The 17,625-nt window shown below is 39.7% G+C and overlaps 1 protein-coding gene across 1 annotated transcript; it reads right to left on the bottom strand.

The window, feature by feature from the left end:
* Nucleotides 1–2,816: 2,816 nt before the first annotated feature.
* LOC139931334 (GTP cyclohydrolase 1 2-like) lies at nt 2,817–5,435 on the bottom strand. Its single transcript, XM_071924812.2, has 6 exons — nt 5,150–5,435; nt 4,327–4,436; nt 4,096–4,151; nt 3,960–3,991; nt 3,796–3,880; nt 2,817–2,943 (listed from the first exon to the last, which is right to left on the bottom strand). The coding sequence occupies exons 1-6, from the start codon at nt 5,433–5,435 to the stop codon at nt 2,817–2,819; spliced, it is 696 nt and encodes a 231-aa protein (XP_071780913.2).
* Between the last annotated feature and the right edge of the window lie 12,190 nt (nt 5,436–17,625).

Raw genomic sequence — 17,625 nt, 5'->3', positions numbered from 1 at the left:
GCCGGCTTGGAGGGTTTAATTTGGGGAGAGGAGCGGGATTGGCCGCGGACCGCAATTTGTGAAATTAACTTTTGCAGTGTTTATTTCTGGAACTGACTGTGTTCATGTTCGTAATGGCTCAGACATCACTGGCTTGACTTGTTAAGCAGGTCACCAGAATTCAGCTATGAGGTTATATGAAGACACATATTTAACGTTCATATGCTTTCTTCAGGAAATGTATGTTAAGATTGCATTTTTTTTTTTTTAATTGGTGAGGTATTTCTTCAGTTTTCTCCTGATGTTACTACTCAATCTGTACAAGGATGAGTTGTGTTCATCTCTAAAGCATGAGCGCCACTTGCTGGCCACATCTTTACTCTAGAATATCTCCATCTTTTTTTTTTTTTTTTTTTTCGTACCTGATCCAGGGAGGGGTTTGCACGCTCTATTTAATTACTGTTCTGCTTCACATTCATACCGTTTCACACAATCACATCTGAGAGCTCTGCTTCTGCTGTTGGGACACTCTTATTGTAGGAGTCGAGGGTTAAGTGCCTTGCTCAGGGGCAGAAAATGGAGTCTTACCCATTCACTTTCCCCACATGCATTTTCCCAGCCTGAGTACAGAACTGGAAAAATCTGCTTCTTTTTCTGCAAGATGTCAGATTTGGAAAAAAGCCAGGTGTCAGATGAAGTGATGCGGCCACTTTTAGTTCATTTGGTTAGTTTCTAGAAATGAAAGGTGAGTAAGGCAATAAGGGTGGGCACACAGGATTTCAAACCTATTTGACTCAAATAGTAATAAAATCCCCAACATAACAATGGAGCAACTTATGGTAAAGTGTGACTGACTGAACTTTTTTTGGCACCACTTTTGTGATCAGGCATCTTAGCTAACATTATTCTCCAAGCTAACACACACTAAGTGACATCTTTTCAGGGGTGTGTCAAGTCATCATAAGAGAATACAGTCTGACACTTAATCTTACAATTTAAGTAAAGAATCGGGCTTCATTCTTTTCACCATGATGTAGCAGCAAGAATGATGGGAAATTAGGCCTACATTTATTCATAAATTACATTTATTCAATGAAACATTGCAATAAAGTTTGATGATTGAACATGCCCATGACATAGCTTGAGATTGCAAGATAGTACAGATGTTTTACAAACTACACTGGTCAGTCATTCAGATCTGAATGCCTGGGGGCCCATTTTGTATTTAGAGGGGCTGTGATGCCCCCCCGGTCTCAGCGTTAAAATTATAGGTCCCAAGACCAAGATCAATTGGTTCCCTCCCAGGTCGGCTGTGTCAAACGTGTTGTGTAAATTGAAGTTAAGTTGGATTGTGGAATTCAACTCATGATGCTGTACGTTTGATACATTTCACATGTGGTTTCAGCCTTTTTCCCAGACATTTCCATCGATTTGACGCATTGACTGAAGGGTTAAAGGAATTCCAGTTTGCCTCACATGAACTCTTTCTTCAAAGAATCTCTATCAGCAGGTCAGCTGGTTACAAACTAAGGTAACGCTCGAACAACATTTCACTTTGGTAGCAAATATTTACTTTTTGGCACACAACACTCAATGAGTTCATGAGGTTCATCAATGTCAGTACAGTAGATACCTCACTCACTTTCAAACCGCGTCTAAAATCCTGCTTTTTACAGACACAAACAATGTAGATGCTGTTCGATATGCTGGTTATTACTAGGATTTGCTGCTATTATCACTCCAGTTTAATTGAAGCAGCACAACACACATGTATGTCTAAGTCCATTTCAAGGTTTTGAATGTTTCCACTCCTCTGAGCCTAATTAGGTTTTGTCTGAGTCAAACAAAACCAGATTTGAAACTTGTACATTTAACTCACTCGCGCTCCACTGAAAAAACACGTCTGTCAGTTTCAAGGCTTTGAAGCTGTTATTAAAGCCTGTTTCTGAATAAATGAGAGATGTTTCTGTACAACTGGCCTGAAAGTTTCAGTAACCCTACACAAGATACAGGAAAGAGTTAGATGCGCACATATAAAGCATTGGATAGACTTTGAGAAACTGACTAAAAAGTCATAGACATATAATGTACCATAAAATTAAGGTCAAAACCCTATATTGCCTCTCAGTTGGCCTATAGATTGATGATTTACACTTACATTTTATACATTCAGCTGACATTCTTATCAGAGGGATTTACAGTGAGGTGGGGGCAACAAACCTGTGACCTTTGACCTGGTCTCTGTAACCACTAGGTCACCGTACTTCGAAAGCATACAATATGACCCTGGAATGATACAAAAACTGTTCATCAGCAAAATGAGAATCTGCTTTACTTTTAGTTGCAGAAACATCTTTAAATTAGCATTGTAAATTGTAGCTGAATCACCCTGTAGCCTTGCATCAATAAAATATCTGCACCCATTGTTAATTCTGAAGAACTAACTCATGAACCAATTAATTACAAACAACTCACATTTTTAATGGCCCCATTAAAGCTGAAGTTGAGTTAATGTCATGAAGTACAGCTAAATGGAGCAATACAATGAAATAACATAAATTCTGTCAACAATAAGTACCATGCAGACTTTACATTCCAATGGTGATTTTTTTATTATTATTATTATTATTTTATTATTTTTTTTAGATAAGCCATATGACAAAGTATCAACTTATGTCAAACCCACCAAAAATCCCAAATGAAGAAAGGTGAAACAGCAATCCACTTTAAATAAAAAAGAGAGATACACATGGGGAAAATCAAAAGGTGGGACTGTGTTGCAAGTTAAAACTGTGGACATTTCCTTGTGTGGAACTGCCTGCTGAGGTTCAAACTTCTCACTTCCTTGTGAGAGCGAGGAACTCCTCGCGGGTCTTGGGATCTTCTTGGAAGGCTCCCAGCATGACACTTGTTACAGTCTTGGAGTTCATCTTCTGCACACCTCGCATCACCATGCACATGTGACTGGAATACACAAAGGAGGCAGATGAAATTACACTGATTGCACTGATTCAGAAGACATTTAACATTAGAATCTTGGAGATACAGTATATACCACATTTTCACTAAATCTAGGTGACTGTGAGACTGTAGATCTCCAAACTATCTTCTCAATTGCTACATCATCTTGTTTGCTGGAAGCATTTTTTTCTATTTCCATATTCTTCATAAGCTGGCTTCAAGAGATCCCACATATTCAGCCAGTTCTGACATCTAACACACAATACAAATGGCAAAACAAGGCAGTTAGAGGATTGTAATATGCCGTGAACCTATAAACTCTTATGTATATCAGTCCAATAATGTTGTGCACCAAATTTGGTCCAAAATTAGAGAAGCCTTGGGCCCACTGACAAATTTGTACAGCAAGTTAATCAGTATATGTTTCACAATCAGATCCCCTTTTAACTCTAGAAAGACTAAGGGATTTGTGGGTTTAAGAGATGCCAACTGAAGGAGATAAATATAATTATAACTCATATTTCCTGGTGTGATTTATAAAATCTAACAACACTAGTTTATACAGGAAGTGGGTCTAGGAAGAGTCGTGGAGGGCTATTTTGAAAGCTGAGATATTTCAATTCTAAAATTCAAAACATCTGTGAATTGACTGCAGCTTGGCCTTTCTAGAATTAAACGTTTATTTGGATTTCTAGTGACACCTTGAGGCCAACTGGGGTAAGAACATTTAGTATAGGCCTATATTTAGGTGTTTGCCAACTTGCCTGGTCCTATCTCAATAGCCATGGTGCAGTAAAACCCACCTATACATCTGACCCAGGTATGCTATGTATGAGACAAAGGTCGAATACTCACACAGCCTCAATCACCACCGCCACCCCGGCCGGCTCCAGCGCCTCAGAGATAGCTGTTGCTATCTGTTTGCTTAGACGCTCCTGGACTGTGGAGAAAACAACACAGTGAATCTAACAGAAAACCACAGAAGAAGAGTTAAGAGTGGACAATCAGCGCTATTTTACCTTGAAGCCTCCTGCTGTAGATCTCCACAATTCTGAAAGAGTAGAACAGTAAAGTCAGGGAGAAAGGCGTGTGTGTGTGCACTTTGTGTGTGTGGATGTGTGTGTGTGTGTGCGTGTGTGTGTTGTCATCACCTACCTAGCCAGCTTGCTCAGACCAACCACTTTCTTGTTTGGGAGGTATGCTATGTGAACCTGACACATTAAAACAAACCATATAACATCAATATACACAAATACTATAATATGTAATATAAAATACATAACATATCAAATAATGCATACACATACATAAACTCACACTATCCCTGTCACACACACAATCAATCTCTGTCACATGCAGAGCTATAACAGTCTTTCATTGAATTACCTTGCCAAAGAAGGGCACCAGGTGATGTTCACAGAGAGAGAACAAATCAATGTCCTTGACAATCACCATCTCATCGTGGTTTTCATCAAAGATTGCGTCGTTCAAGATAGCTGTGTGGAGATGGAGTGTTAGTGTTAGATCCTGTAAACACCAGTCTTTACACTGGAGCAAATGACAAAATCCAAAGTGACAAATGCTGTGTCCATCAGTTAGGGTCTAACATCAGTTAATCCTGATGACTTATGAAACTTAAATCTGTAAAGACCAGGAAGACAAGATGTTCATTTTCAGCATATGGTGCGGCTTTTGGACAGTCATCCAATTTGTTATAGGGTCATACTGAAATATCCTCTGTATGCAAGCCTAATCCTATTTGAGATGGGTTTTACAGAAAAATCCCCTTTCTATTCACTTTCTCTGCAAGAATATGCAGTGATGCATTAGCAATTAAGTCTAGTATTGAGTTAAAATGTTTTCCTCTGTCAGTGGGGTTGGGTGGTTTCAGTTTTTCTTGGAACAAGTAACAATATCTTGAAATAAGGGGGATCACTCCCACTCACTAGATAATGGAACCTGATTCAAGACAATTCTCGAAGTTGATTTGCATTGGAAACACTTGAACGATCTCATCCCACTGTCATTTTTTTCACGTTTTAATAGCCTACTTTGAAACGCACTAGACTAAATCAAGTACTGGATATTTTTGCAGTCTGTTTCGCTGACTGGTAAGCAAAGTAAAGTTTATTTACGATATCCTGTAGATTATCATTGGTAATTGTTTTGTCGTCTCAGAAAATCTTTAAACTCATCCACGCATACTCACCTTGGGTCGTCTCCTGGTAGCCTTTGGTGAGGAACTGCATGGCCTTGGCTGCGCGTAATGGTGTGCGCAAAAGGCCCTCCCGGTCGGTGTCCTCTCCAAGCTCCGTCAGTATGGTGCTGTAGGATTTCTCTATGCAGGACAGCCTGGCCGCATCTTCAGAGTCCTTGGAGCCCTTCTCTTCTCTGCACGAGTCACTATGCTTAGACTCACTGCACACGTCCAGGTATTTAGTAACGATTTTCCCATTGGCGGCGACGTTCATCTTGGAAGCGTGGTGATACTCCATTCTGACTCTTTGAATGAAAGATGCTGCAGCTGCTGCGACGGGATGCGATGTGCTTGGCTGATGGATCAGTGGGATTCGTAGACGACGCACGTTTGCTTTTAAAGCCTGACGTGGGGCCCCGCGGCGAGGCTTTAGTGTCACTGAAGTCAAACAGTCACGCAGAAACCAAAGGACCTGTGAACAAATTTCCTCATAAGCGCGCTTCCAAGATTGCAAGGCAGCAAAATGAACGTGGAAATCAATTCCGAGGAAATCACTGTAATTCTAATCAACTAATGACAAGCGCCAGCATTTGACTGATCGTGTGACATAAGCATATAAGCATACCAAAAGGCCCCGTGCTTTGCATTGGTGTTACGTATGGGTTACTTGATTGTGAATTTAAGTTAAAATTTAGGGCGTCAGACAACTGCAACGTTTAAATGTCTTCTGTATATTCATCAGCTTCCACTCTCACATGCATTATTGTTGTAATGTCAATGAAAATTAGCCAAGATGGCTAAGCTGGCACATTTACAGAAATGTTTATTAATGTGCACTGTCCCTGTAACTTTAAACTGTATAAATAAATAAATATTATCGAAAAGTTTGCGCTCTAGACTCAAGGCTCAGAAAAGGCCCGCACACTGACAAAAACTATTGAGCCTCATTGGATGCAAAAATAGATTATTTATTTACATAGTGAAAAAAAAGTGACTAAGTGAGAAAAAAGGTGAACGTTTCAGTCCTCAGACCATCATCAGCACTACTTCCATGTTTTTCATGTTGGCTCTAAATAGGCAACCAGCCTATTAGCGGTAGCCAATAGGAATGAGGGTGGAATGGGTGGAATCAATCAGTCAATAAGCCCATTAGCCATATTGTGGCCAAGAGGCCTACAAGGAAATACACACAACCCATACAAAAATATATATACAGATAATCATAGATTAAGAATAGATCAAACATTGTCAGATACAATTCACAGACTTACTCCATAAATACATATTACAATAGGCAGCTATACAAATATACAAAATAATCTATGACAAATCCACAAGGATGGAGGGCACGGCTACACAATAAGGCCCTGGGGAAAGAGAGAGATAGTCAAGGGGTTACAGAAAGCACGAGAGAGACAACTCTTCATTAAGACCCTCTGGATGTAATGTCTTCATATCCATTTACATTCAGATTTAAGCAGTCTCTGATCAACATCACCCCCTCTACATGTTTTAGAAATCTGTTGAATGACACAAAATGAGAGTGTTGAGACAGGATGACTGGCTTCATGAAAATGTCTAGCAACGGATGATTTAGCATCATTTCTCTGTATAGCACTTTTGTGTTCTATGATGCGTGTCTTTACAGGCCTGTTTGTTTTTCCTATGTATTGCAGCCCACATGGACATGAGAGAAGGTATATGACTCCAGCAGATGTGCATGTGAGGCATTGTCTAATGTCATAGGTCTTAGAAGTGGTATGACTGGTAAAAGTGCTTGTTCTCTTAGAGTTCTCACATGCCGTGCAGTTGCGACAAGGAAAGAAACCAGTCATCCCGTCCAAACGCCTCTGGACAGGAACAAATTGGATGGAGGTGTCCACACGTACAAGAAAGTCTCTTATATTCCTAGCTCTGTAGTGAGAAAAGAGAGGAGGATCAGAGAACAATTTCTTACAAGCAGGATCTACAGATAGAATATCCCAGTGTTTTCTAACAATGCCCTTGATATCCTCACTAAGAGGACAATAGGTAGTAGCGCAAACACATGAATGATTCTTTACAGATCCCCGATTTCCAGACTGGCTGACATCCATGTTACAAACTTTTTCTAGAGCTGTGTCGAGCCAACTGGTGGGATAGGCCCTCTCTTGAAAGTTTGCATACATTTTCCGAGCCTCCAGTTCAAAATCCTCCAAAGTAGTACAAATGCATTTAAGTCTCAAAATATGAGAAAAAGGAAGTCCTTTTTTCAAGGAGGTAGGATGAGAACTTGTGGCATGGAGAATGTTGTTTTTGTCTGTAGGTTTAGTGTAGAGGGTGGTAGAGATCTGATTATCTTGAATACGCACCCTGGTGTCCAGAAAAGAAACCTCATGAGTGCTATGCTCAACACGGAACTTGATAGTAGGGGTCATACAGTTTAGATATGATACAAATTCATGCAGTGTGTCTAATGGGCCTTTCCACAGAAGAAAACAGTCATCAATGTATCTCTTGTACATAAGAATATGGTCAGAAAAAGGGTTATTGTGTAGAACAAAATGATGTTCCAAATATCCCATGAACAGATTAGCAAAATCAGGACCAAAACTAGAACCCATAGAGATGCCATGAGACTGCAGATAGAACTGTTCACCAAAAAGAAAAAAGTTTTTAGTCAGGACAAGATCAGCCATGGATACCAGAAATTCTTTATTGTTGTAATGGACATATGAAGTGACTGTGTTACATAAATACATACATACACATACATTAAGTGAGCAGTTACCTACATTGCAAACTAATCTACATGTGGATTCAGTGTTTTTTGACAGAGTTTAAGTATTTTAGGGTGGATTTTCCCTTTTAAAGAACTCTGACAATCCATTTTATATGAGTTTTCAAAGCAACATGAGGCAAATAACTGAGTTTCAAAGAGGCTAAACAGTTGGTGCCCAAATTGCAGATGCATCAGTCACAAAATTATTGAACGTGGCAAGAGGAACCTAATCAATAATAATGAAAACATGTGCCAAACATGAAAAAAAATCCAAGACACATAACCTGACATAAGGAGCACAAAACATAGAGCCATGAGCAATGGAAGAAAGGTTGTTAGGTCTGATGAAGCCTTCAACCAACAATGTCTGCTGCCAACTTTTAAACATAGTGGGGGATCTGTAATGGTATTGGCAGCCATTTACTGGGAGTCATTAGCTCTGATGATTGCTCTGCATGGTCGTATAACAGCCAAGGAATATGAGCCCTAAGGTGTAAACACTGCTCCCTCAAGATGATAATGCCTCCATACACACTGCTGGTTTCATGAACAGCAGGATGTCAGACTCCTTCCATGGCCCCAATCAACAGATCTAAACATCATATAGGAAGCAGATTTCCACGTTCATCGCTCAAAGAACTGGAGGCCTTCTCTCTTCTGAAGAAAGGTCCGATATCGCACTACATAGAGTTGAGGATGCAGTAAGACAGCAGGACAAGGAGGACTGAAGCTGTTCTGAAGGCAAAGATTCTACTCCTTATTAGGTATCTGATATTCATATATTGTAGACAAATAAAGTAGACACATGACCTGTCAGATGAACCAAACTGCTTGAAGTAGTGTTATTACAGTGAGTCAAGACAAATTCTTTCTCTCATCCACGTCCCCCTTTCCATGCAATACACTGAAATGCTGTGCAAAAAAGGACAGCAGCCTCTCTTGTCTAAAGGAACTTACTTCGTTCCAGGTTGATAAGACCCTGATGAAATGTTTAATGGAGCTTATATTGATTCAGCACTGACTTTCTCAATTATTTGTTGGTACAGTAATCTTGGCATTGAAGAGAGGAACCCTCCAGAGAAGACTGTGTTGGTGGTGGAAGATAGCAGGAGTATCGTTCAACAGAATGAGTGACATACAACAGACAGGTGGTAAACAAAGCAGGTAAAAGGACAGTTTTATCCCTGCTGCCTTGGGTCTCTGAAATCTTGGTAGAGGGAGGAGGACGGCCATGATTGTCGATCATAATGTCATGATGTTGATGATGATGATTTGTCTCATGCTGCTTGCTTTTGACACCTTCCATTGGTGACTGACTGTTGTTTTTTATGCCTGCTGGTCTTGTATTTTTTATGTAATATTGTTTTTAATACTTGCTGCCAAACCAGTTGCCCACTGGGGACAAATACAGTTGAAATTTGAACTTTACCTTGAACTTGAGCTCCTAATAGTAACCTCCAAAACCTAAGAACTCTCATTTTGATCATCTTACCATTGTGCCACAAGAACAGTGGTAGTGGTGGTGTCCAGGATTTATTTAGTCCACGACAGTACATATTAATACTTTAGATCACCATGTATGTCTGGTGGACAGTTCAAACATCATGTGCACAATACAGTGGAAACACCGAGGTGAAACAGTTAGCGATCTCCTCGAGGCAGAGCAGCAAATTGATCAAAGATCTTATCTGTCAAACAGTCAACACATTCCCTTATTCTCTTCTGCACATGATGTCATATGAGCAAAACTACAGTCAGCTGAATTAACCCTTTGTTATACCTTGTTCATGTGTTCCGGCCCAGCGAAGACTTAATTCACAATTTCCACGGCTGTCGGTGGTTTGCATCACGTATGTTTCAAAGAATTTGAACACGCCAACTTTCGATGACTTCCTGGAGACACCGGAACAGCTCGGACAGACACAGCATGCACTGGAGGGGATGGATGTGCACAGGTTGATCACTACACCATCTCTTTTTGGCCATAACTTAAGAATTCATATGCTAATTATGACAAAATTTCACACAAATGTCTAATAGGATAAAATGATGAAGTGATGACATTTTATATCCAAAAGTTCAAAGGTCAACTTCACTGTGACATCATAATGTTTTGCTTACCACTGTAGCTGAGAAAACGATCTTGGGTCATTCTACAAAAACGGTGGAAGTGCTGTCACTTACTTTTGCAGACACCAAAATCCTTTAAGTTGACCTAATAATCACATTAATTATATATGTTCAATAAATAAAGACTGTCCTTGCAATGATAAAACAAAGTTTATTGGCGGAGGCATACAACCGTGAGGCGGTTATTTCTAGTTTTGTCATGACATAATGATTTTTTTCAAACTTGGAGATTGGAGAAAAATTGGAGATTATGCATCCTGTCCGACACAAGACCCAACCTCATCCTGCTGACTGTCTTGTGCTTCAGAAGGAAGCTGAGATCTATCCATGACAAGTCTGGCTTCACTTCCATTCATCAACATGAACCCAGCACATCTGTCAGCAGTATCTGTGGGTCAGTTGTAGTGGGCCAGTTTGGGTCAGATTTCTTGGGGATGTCTCTTAATTTCTTACAACTGAAAACAAATAACTTATTACTATTTGGCGCCTACCGTTACATAGTAAAGTTCTTAGAAAACTAAGGGCAAACTGGTGCTACAGGCATCTGCCCTGCTGAAGTGTCCTTGAGCCAGACACTGAATCCCTACCAGCTCCAGAGCTGCTGCTCTGTAGCTGAGCCTGACCTCTGACCTCTCTTTGGAGGGGGGTAGGAGTAAAGGGAATTTCCCTACAGACATCCAAAAAATATTACATTATTACTATCATAACATTATTATGAACAATACAGCCCGGCACTGTGTGGCTCCTTGTTGCTCTCACAGGACCTTGGAGGTCTCAAAGATATCACTAGTGCAATTATGTTTTAATGTGTGTTTTAATCTTTAATGTCAGTGTCTGTATTTAGCATTTTATGGCCTTTTGGAGCTTTTCTTAATTGATTCACATTTGTGGAAGAAAATTCAACATATGTATTAACAGCTAAACTGGGGTCACCTCAGGGTCACCTTAGGGTCACCTCAATCAATATATATTCAAGTAAGATGAACCTCTGACCTCTGATTTCTTCAACAACATTGTTCCACATTTTGCAAATTTTTCTCCAGAGGCATGACGTCCAGCTTGCTGACTGTCACAATGCTGCCATGACTAATAATTTAAGGTCTGTAAATTCTTCATGCATGGTGATGCATGGCGGTACATACACTTTCACTCATTATTTGTTCCCATTTTATGTATTTAAAGGGACTATTGATGGAAAGGCATGAGATTAATTTAAAGAAAATAATGGAAAAACAGGCACAATCATAAAGAAGGAGGATATAACAAAATATATAGATCCAGTGGATTGATGCTCTATTTGTGGTTTATTATTTGCATGGTTTTAGCCAAGTGTGACTGTCATCAGACATACTCTCATGTGAGGGAAGTAGAGATGAAGCCTATAAACTAACAAGACAAAGATGAACCCTTTCAAACTGGCTCACTGGTCAATAAGACTTCCCTTACAGATTTACACATATTCACATATATGTGGGAAGTGTCAGAATATATTTACTTAAATTGGCAAAATATCTTTTTGAAATAGAGTGTGGATGTTGCTTTGGTAAAACACACCAATACATACAGTATATTTAGTTAACAATTTTGTATAAACTCACAAGGGATACAAATTAAATTCAGTAACAACAAAAAAAAAACCTCTGATCTCATAAGACCTTATTTAGCTGGGTACCATCCTGGCATCAAAATCAAGGTTTATGCATAAGTTTATGACTGATTAGTCTAAGCCTAAGGAGTCATAAACTAAACTAAGCCTTAGTGGTTTCCAATCCTGGTCCCCAATTAAATGGCTAGATTGAAAACCAGCAGTGTTCTGGGTCATGAGGACCAGGACTGAAAACCACTGATCCAATCCCTGGTTTGAAAGGATACTAAGACTTATTTCAATTTTGATCAATTATGTTTCCTCATTTTGCAACCTGTCAACATATGTGAAAAGTGGTAACAAGGCTTTTCTAACACAGTGGAGGAGAATTTAGAAACTTGTGGCAAAGTAGCAAAAAAAAACAAACAGTAGTATTCAAAATGTCATAGTAGTCCTTTCATTTCTCCCATATAAGACATTTGTCATTTGCATAAACTTACAGTATTTTATCCCAGAAAAGCCTGCAATAGCTGTAACTATCTCAGATCTGTTTTTGTTTGATCAATCGGCTACTTATCAGAAGGAGGAACAAGAAACAGTTGGAGCTCTCATGAGGCTTAAGTATAGAAATGGATTGGGTTGCAATGTATTGCTTTTAAAAATAGTCACTACACCCCACCCATCCCACACAGTTTTATGCTCCAGTTTATGCTATGCCTGCCCTACTGCATAAACAATAAAAAGAAGTGTAATTTTCAACACATGCATGTGTCGAATTTTGGAACAGCACACATTCACATTACTTTTCAACACAACTAAAACCGTAACATTAGTTCAGCTCAAACATCAGTTGAGTTTACTAAAATATTTTTTCTAAATAATTTAAATAAGTATTGTAAATGTATTATTTGTTACTTTGACAGTGACTGTTGTAATGTGGGATTAATGTATAGCAAAGGCACCCTTGGCAGCGATTACTGCTTCCAGTCTTCTACATGTGTCTGTATCAGTTTGGCACATCTGGATTTTGGGATTTTCTTCCATTCTGTCTCACAGATTTGCTCAAGCTTGGTCAAGCTGGATGGGGAACATCTTTTCACATATGTTCAATTGGATTCAAGTCTGGGCTTTGGTTGGGCCACTCAAAAACTTTCACATTCTTCTTCTGAAGCCATTTCAGTGTTGATTTATGCTCAGGGTCACTGTCCTGTTGGAGCATAAATCGTCACCCCAATCTGAGGTCTTTGGCACTGTGAAGTAGGTTCTCCTGAGTCCACACAACCTTCTGCCTCATGCTCTCAGAGTCTTTCATGTGCCTTTTACAAACTCCATGTGTCTTCTTTATCAGGAGTGGCTTCCTTCTGGCTGCTCTGTCATACAGTCTGGATTTGTGAAGTGCTGCACTGACTGTTTTCCTTCCACGAAGATCACGGCCAAGGAACTCTGAAGTTTTCTACTCTTCCCCAGATCTCTGCCTCCTTCTGTCTCTGGATTCTACAGACAGTTCCTTGGACTTCATGGTAGCTTCTGCACAGACATGCACTGTCATCTGTGTGACTGTATATAGACATATTATGTGTCTTTGTTCTAAATCACATGCACGTAATTGAACTGGCCACAGGTGGACTCAAACTAGGTTGCAGAGACATCTCAAACATGCAAAGGGAATTGGATACACCTTAATATGTTATATCACTATCTTGTTCATGATCAACATAGGTTTGGATGACAAAAAACAACTGACTATGATCAAAAACAGTTTATTTTAGTGAAGTGAATACCACCCTGCTGCTTTTTTACAAATTGTACTATACAAATAAAGACTGACTGATTTATTGAATGAGGTGTCATCATCAGCTAGATGCCATCTATCTAGTTAGTTAGGGTTGGTGTATACTATACTACCTTCACAATATGCAGAACCTGACAAAAGATCATGTTTGAGCTAAATGTTGTAAGCAAGACATAAACTACAATAAATTGTCCTGGTTGGACAATAAAGTTCTGTTCTATTCTATTCTATTCTATTCTGTCCAGTGTGAAGGTATGTTCGTCTTTCTTAATGGAGTATGGCACCACCTGTGGATCCTCTTAAGGTATTTTTTCATTAGATTGAAAATAGTCAGAACTTCCCTCTCAAATTTACAACTGAACTATTCATAAATAAGACAGAACGGGAATCTTAAACGTGTTTAAAATTGAAAATGGTTTGAAATCATAAACACTGCAGCAAACCAGGTGTGTATTTCGATCTATAGTAGGATCTGAAGGAAATATTTACTTAAAGAATCTGTGTGGAGAAGCCAATAATTCATATATCTAATGAAAAAACACATTTGGGGCTTTTGAGAGAGTTACCATGGAGCAGTCAAACTGACAACATCAATATGATTTTGATGTAAATTTGCTTCCATCCTGCTGCCACAAGATGGCAACCCTGCTTTTTCCATCATGGGAGCAAGTCTTTACATCTAGATGCACACTACATTCAAAGCAGATTCTAACTAATCCTAATACTAATACTAACTAATCAGTCTTTTAAAAAAAGAATACACTGACCAATATGAGCAATATGTATTTCAGTATATATACTCTCAATATAGAATATTGCTTTTCCATTTTCACCAGCAGTACACACTGTCTACTTCTTGTATGACACGAGCAGTAATGTTGAAATGAATCTCCTCATCAGCCCTGTCCTGAGTTTATTAAAGGGGGATTCCTTCTCAGAGAAGGCACCAATGTAATTATAGTCTCCATGCAGAGCAATCTAGTTAGTTACAATTAGATTACAAGTGCCACTCCCACATCAAAAACATCAGATATATATCTCTCCGACAACACAGCCAGGAATAGACAGACTAATTAAATATAAACAACAGCCTTGCATTAATTAGAGATGATGTCGGATCAAAAGACAAATGACTGATTTATTTATAAACCAGAGTGAAAAAGATTAGACAGAGTAAAACAGTAATTACAAGATCTGAGATGATCAAATGTACATTCATTTTTCACTGATTCTGCCTTAATGGAGATGATGATGCACCACACAAAACAACCCACATGTACTTTTCAGTCAATTTACAATGAAAACAAATACAATCCACTACACATCCTAGCCATCCTCTGCATCTATCCATCTATACAATATCAGTTCTGATCTGTTTCCATATCTGTTTCTGCAGTGAGTGGCAGACCTGGCACATATCATGTCTGCAAACACGTATGGTTTGTTTTAGTGTATTTAGGTGTCAGATGAGTGGGGTTTACCACAGAGGCCAATACAATGAATTATAGAAAGTTTAGACAATCACAGGAAAACATTCTGAAGCCAATTCACTGTAGCCATATACTTTTTTATGATTGACACCTCACCTTACATAATCTGAATTGTCCTGATAGAGTAAACCCCACCCGCCTGCTACTCCAAGCACATTAAAACAAATGCTAAGAATCATTTGCAAACAGTAATTGCAAATAGTCTAATTGTTTAATAATGTATAATAATCCTAATTGCAAATAGTCTGGTGTGTGGTCTGGGTCTGAGCATCCCATAGCACATGTGCGAGCCTCTAGGAAAGTGGCTTCATACTTTCCCCTTTCCCTACATGCTTTTCAGGTCCAACAGAACCACATTCATCCTCGCTGGACACGGCAAGCTACTATGCACTTACTGTGGATTGCAGATCTTATGAAAGTGCTATAACTCGTCAAACGTGATGACAGCTATGAGGGTGGGGAGTAGGGATGGGAGGAGAGGTCCATGTTGACTGTAAAACAGCGCAAATCACCTCGGACAGAAGAATCAGCGCTAATGCAATTCTCTTTCATTTCCTTTCATAATAGCACAAATTAGATCAGAAAGTCCGAGATGTAAAACCTAATGTGTTCGGACTGCTGGTGATTTCCCTGGAACTCGACCTCAGCTCCGGCTAACTACTACATTACTCACACCACTTCCTCTTCCCATTATGCCCTGTGTCATGTGCTCATGAATGATCCGACTCCAGAGGATGACCTCATCTGTGGGTGCGAGTGACTATGAATGCTCCATTGAGACGTTTTAATTGTCCTAAGATTTACTATAGTGCAAGCTATGACACATCTATACTGGTTTGTGCGCCACGTCTAATTCTACAGCAGCAGAGGCCAAAAGAGGGTGGCAAGGGAGCGTTCAACTTTACTTAATTTCACCCATGGGATACCGGTGGTTGTGCCACCATGGCATCTCCACACAAAATACTTTCATTTTTTGTGTGCTTTGTGCATAGAAAGCTCTATGAATACCTTCTTTTGTACTGGAAAATGAAATTGCAGCATTGCAGTTGATGTTTCTGTCTATGTTGTACGCAGGCTAACATTAACATAATTTAGAGCAGGACATGCTGGAATCAGGTAACATAGGGCCGAACAAAACAAAACTCTAAATTCAAAGGTCTATGGGGTGAAATGATCAAAATCATGTTACATCTATATTCAGTAGGGAGATGTTCAAGAAATGTTGCTGTTCATGAGATGTGAGAGGGCAGAGTTCAGAAAAAGAAGACAAAAAGAAAAGAAAAAAGATGGAAGCTGGAATATGGAGGTGTCCCAGGAGTCCCAAGATTGATAGTGATATTTTGATTTTCAACTTGAAGAGGAACCCAGAAACAATCTGTTGAATATGGACAGAAGGCCTAATGACATAGGACAGTAGTTTCTAGTGTTTTCTTTCCCTTAGGTTAGATGGCTTTGGTCAGAACTATTTATCAAACATAACCATCCAACATAAAGTATACTTGTGTTGCCTGGCACTATGTAGACACTCTGGGCTCAGGCAAAGAAGTGCCATGCATAGCCTCGCAGGTTAGCAGGCTGCTGGTTAGCTCAGCAGACAGTCCCATCATCTCTTAGGGCAGGGGCATCAATTCACTGACCCTATGCACCACCTGCATCTAATATAATTGGCCACCAAAACATCTAAACCACTTTATACCCACCAAATTTCTGGGGACATAGTGGAGCAATGACTGATGACTGACATTTGGTTAATGAAAAATGATTAGATGTAGGTCTCTAAACTATCTTGCACTGATCCTGGCCCTGAAAGCTCCCCTGATGAGGCTTTTAATATGGCATTCTGGAATTTTTGCTTGTTTGCTCTCCATTATAAAGTATATAAGATCAAATTTTGACTCATTTAGGCTAATGTATGGCGAGTGCCATACCTAGCCATTCCCAATCGACACAACTGTCCACATCAGCATTCATACAATAGATTACTGACTCAAAGACAATCAAGTAATCTATTGTTTGAATGCTGATTTAGACAGGTGTATTCAACCCATGCTGGATTTGTATGTGCTGTTTCAGTAAGAGATCATGTGATGTCTCTACAAGCTATTTAAGCTATTTATTTTATGGGTACGGTCTCAAACACACCTAATGAAGACCAACTTGGTCAAAATGTCTCCTACAGTATAAAATTGGTGAACAGGAATGTTGTATGGATTTGAGTTTTGCAGTTTAATCATTGTCTAGCACCAGTGAAAGAGGTGGGGAGATAATAGATAGTGAGGGTAAAACCTCATTCTTATACATTCTCTAATTGGGCTAATATATAGTGAACTCAATAATGGTGAAATTGAACTATTCCTCATTTTGCAGTCCTCAACAAGGATCCCACTTGGAGAAGCACTTCGTCTGGGCCAGGCTTACCTGGATGACATCAGCGGGTTGCTGGCGCTGGCCTGGCCTCACTGGGACACCAGCAGCATCACTTCACCTCTCCACGTTTCCAAGTAGCTGCCAATGGAGAGCTTTATCCTGCTCTCTCCGTTCATTGGTGATAACGGACGCCCATCACGCGGAGCCAGCTCCGGGGCTTTCCCTATCTGTGTGTACCGTCGGAAGTGGCCGTCCTTTCCCTTCTCTCCATTGGACTCCGCCGTTGTCAGTCCGTTTCCCTCATGCTAAACACCGTCCGCCTCTCCTGCTCTCTGTCTGCTGGGAGACCGCCGTCATATTGGC

The sequence above is a fragment of the Centroberyx gerrardi genome, chromosome 15 (assembly GCF_048128805.1).
Source record: "Centroberyx gerrardi isolate f3 chromosome 15, fCenGer3.hap1.cur.20231027, whole genome shotgun sequence".
Lineage (NCBI taxonomy): Eukaryota > Metazoa > Chordata > Actinopteri > Beryciformes > Berycidae > Centroberyx > Centroberyx gerrardi.
The sequence above is the reverse complement of the archived record's forward strand: the minus strand, read 5'-3'. Positions and strand labels throughout refer to the sequence as shown.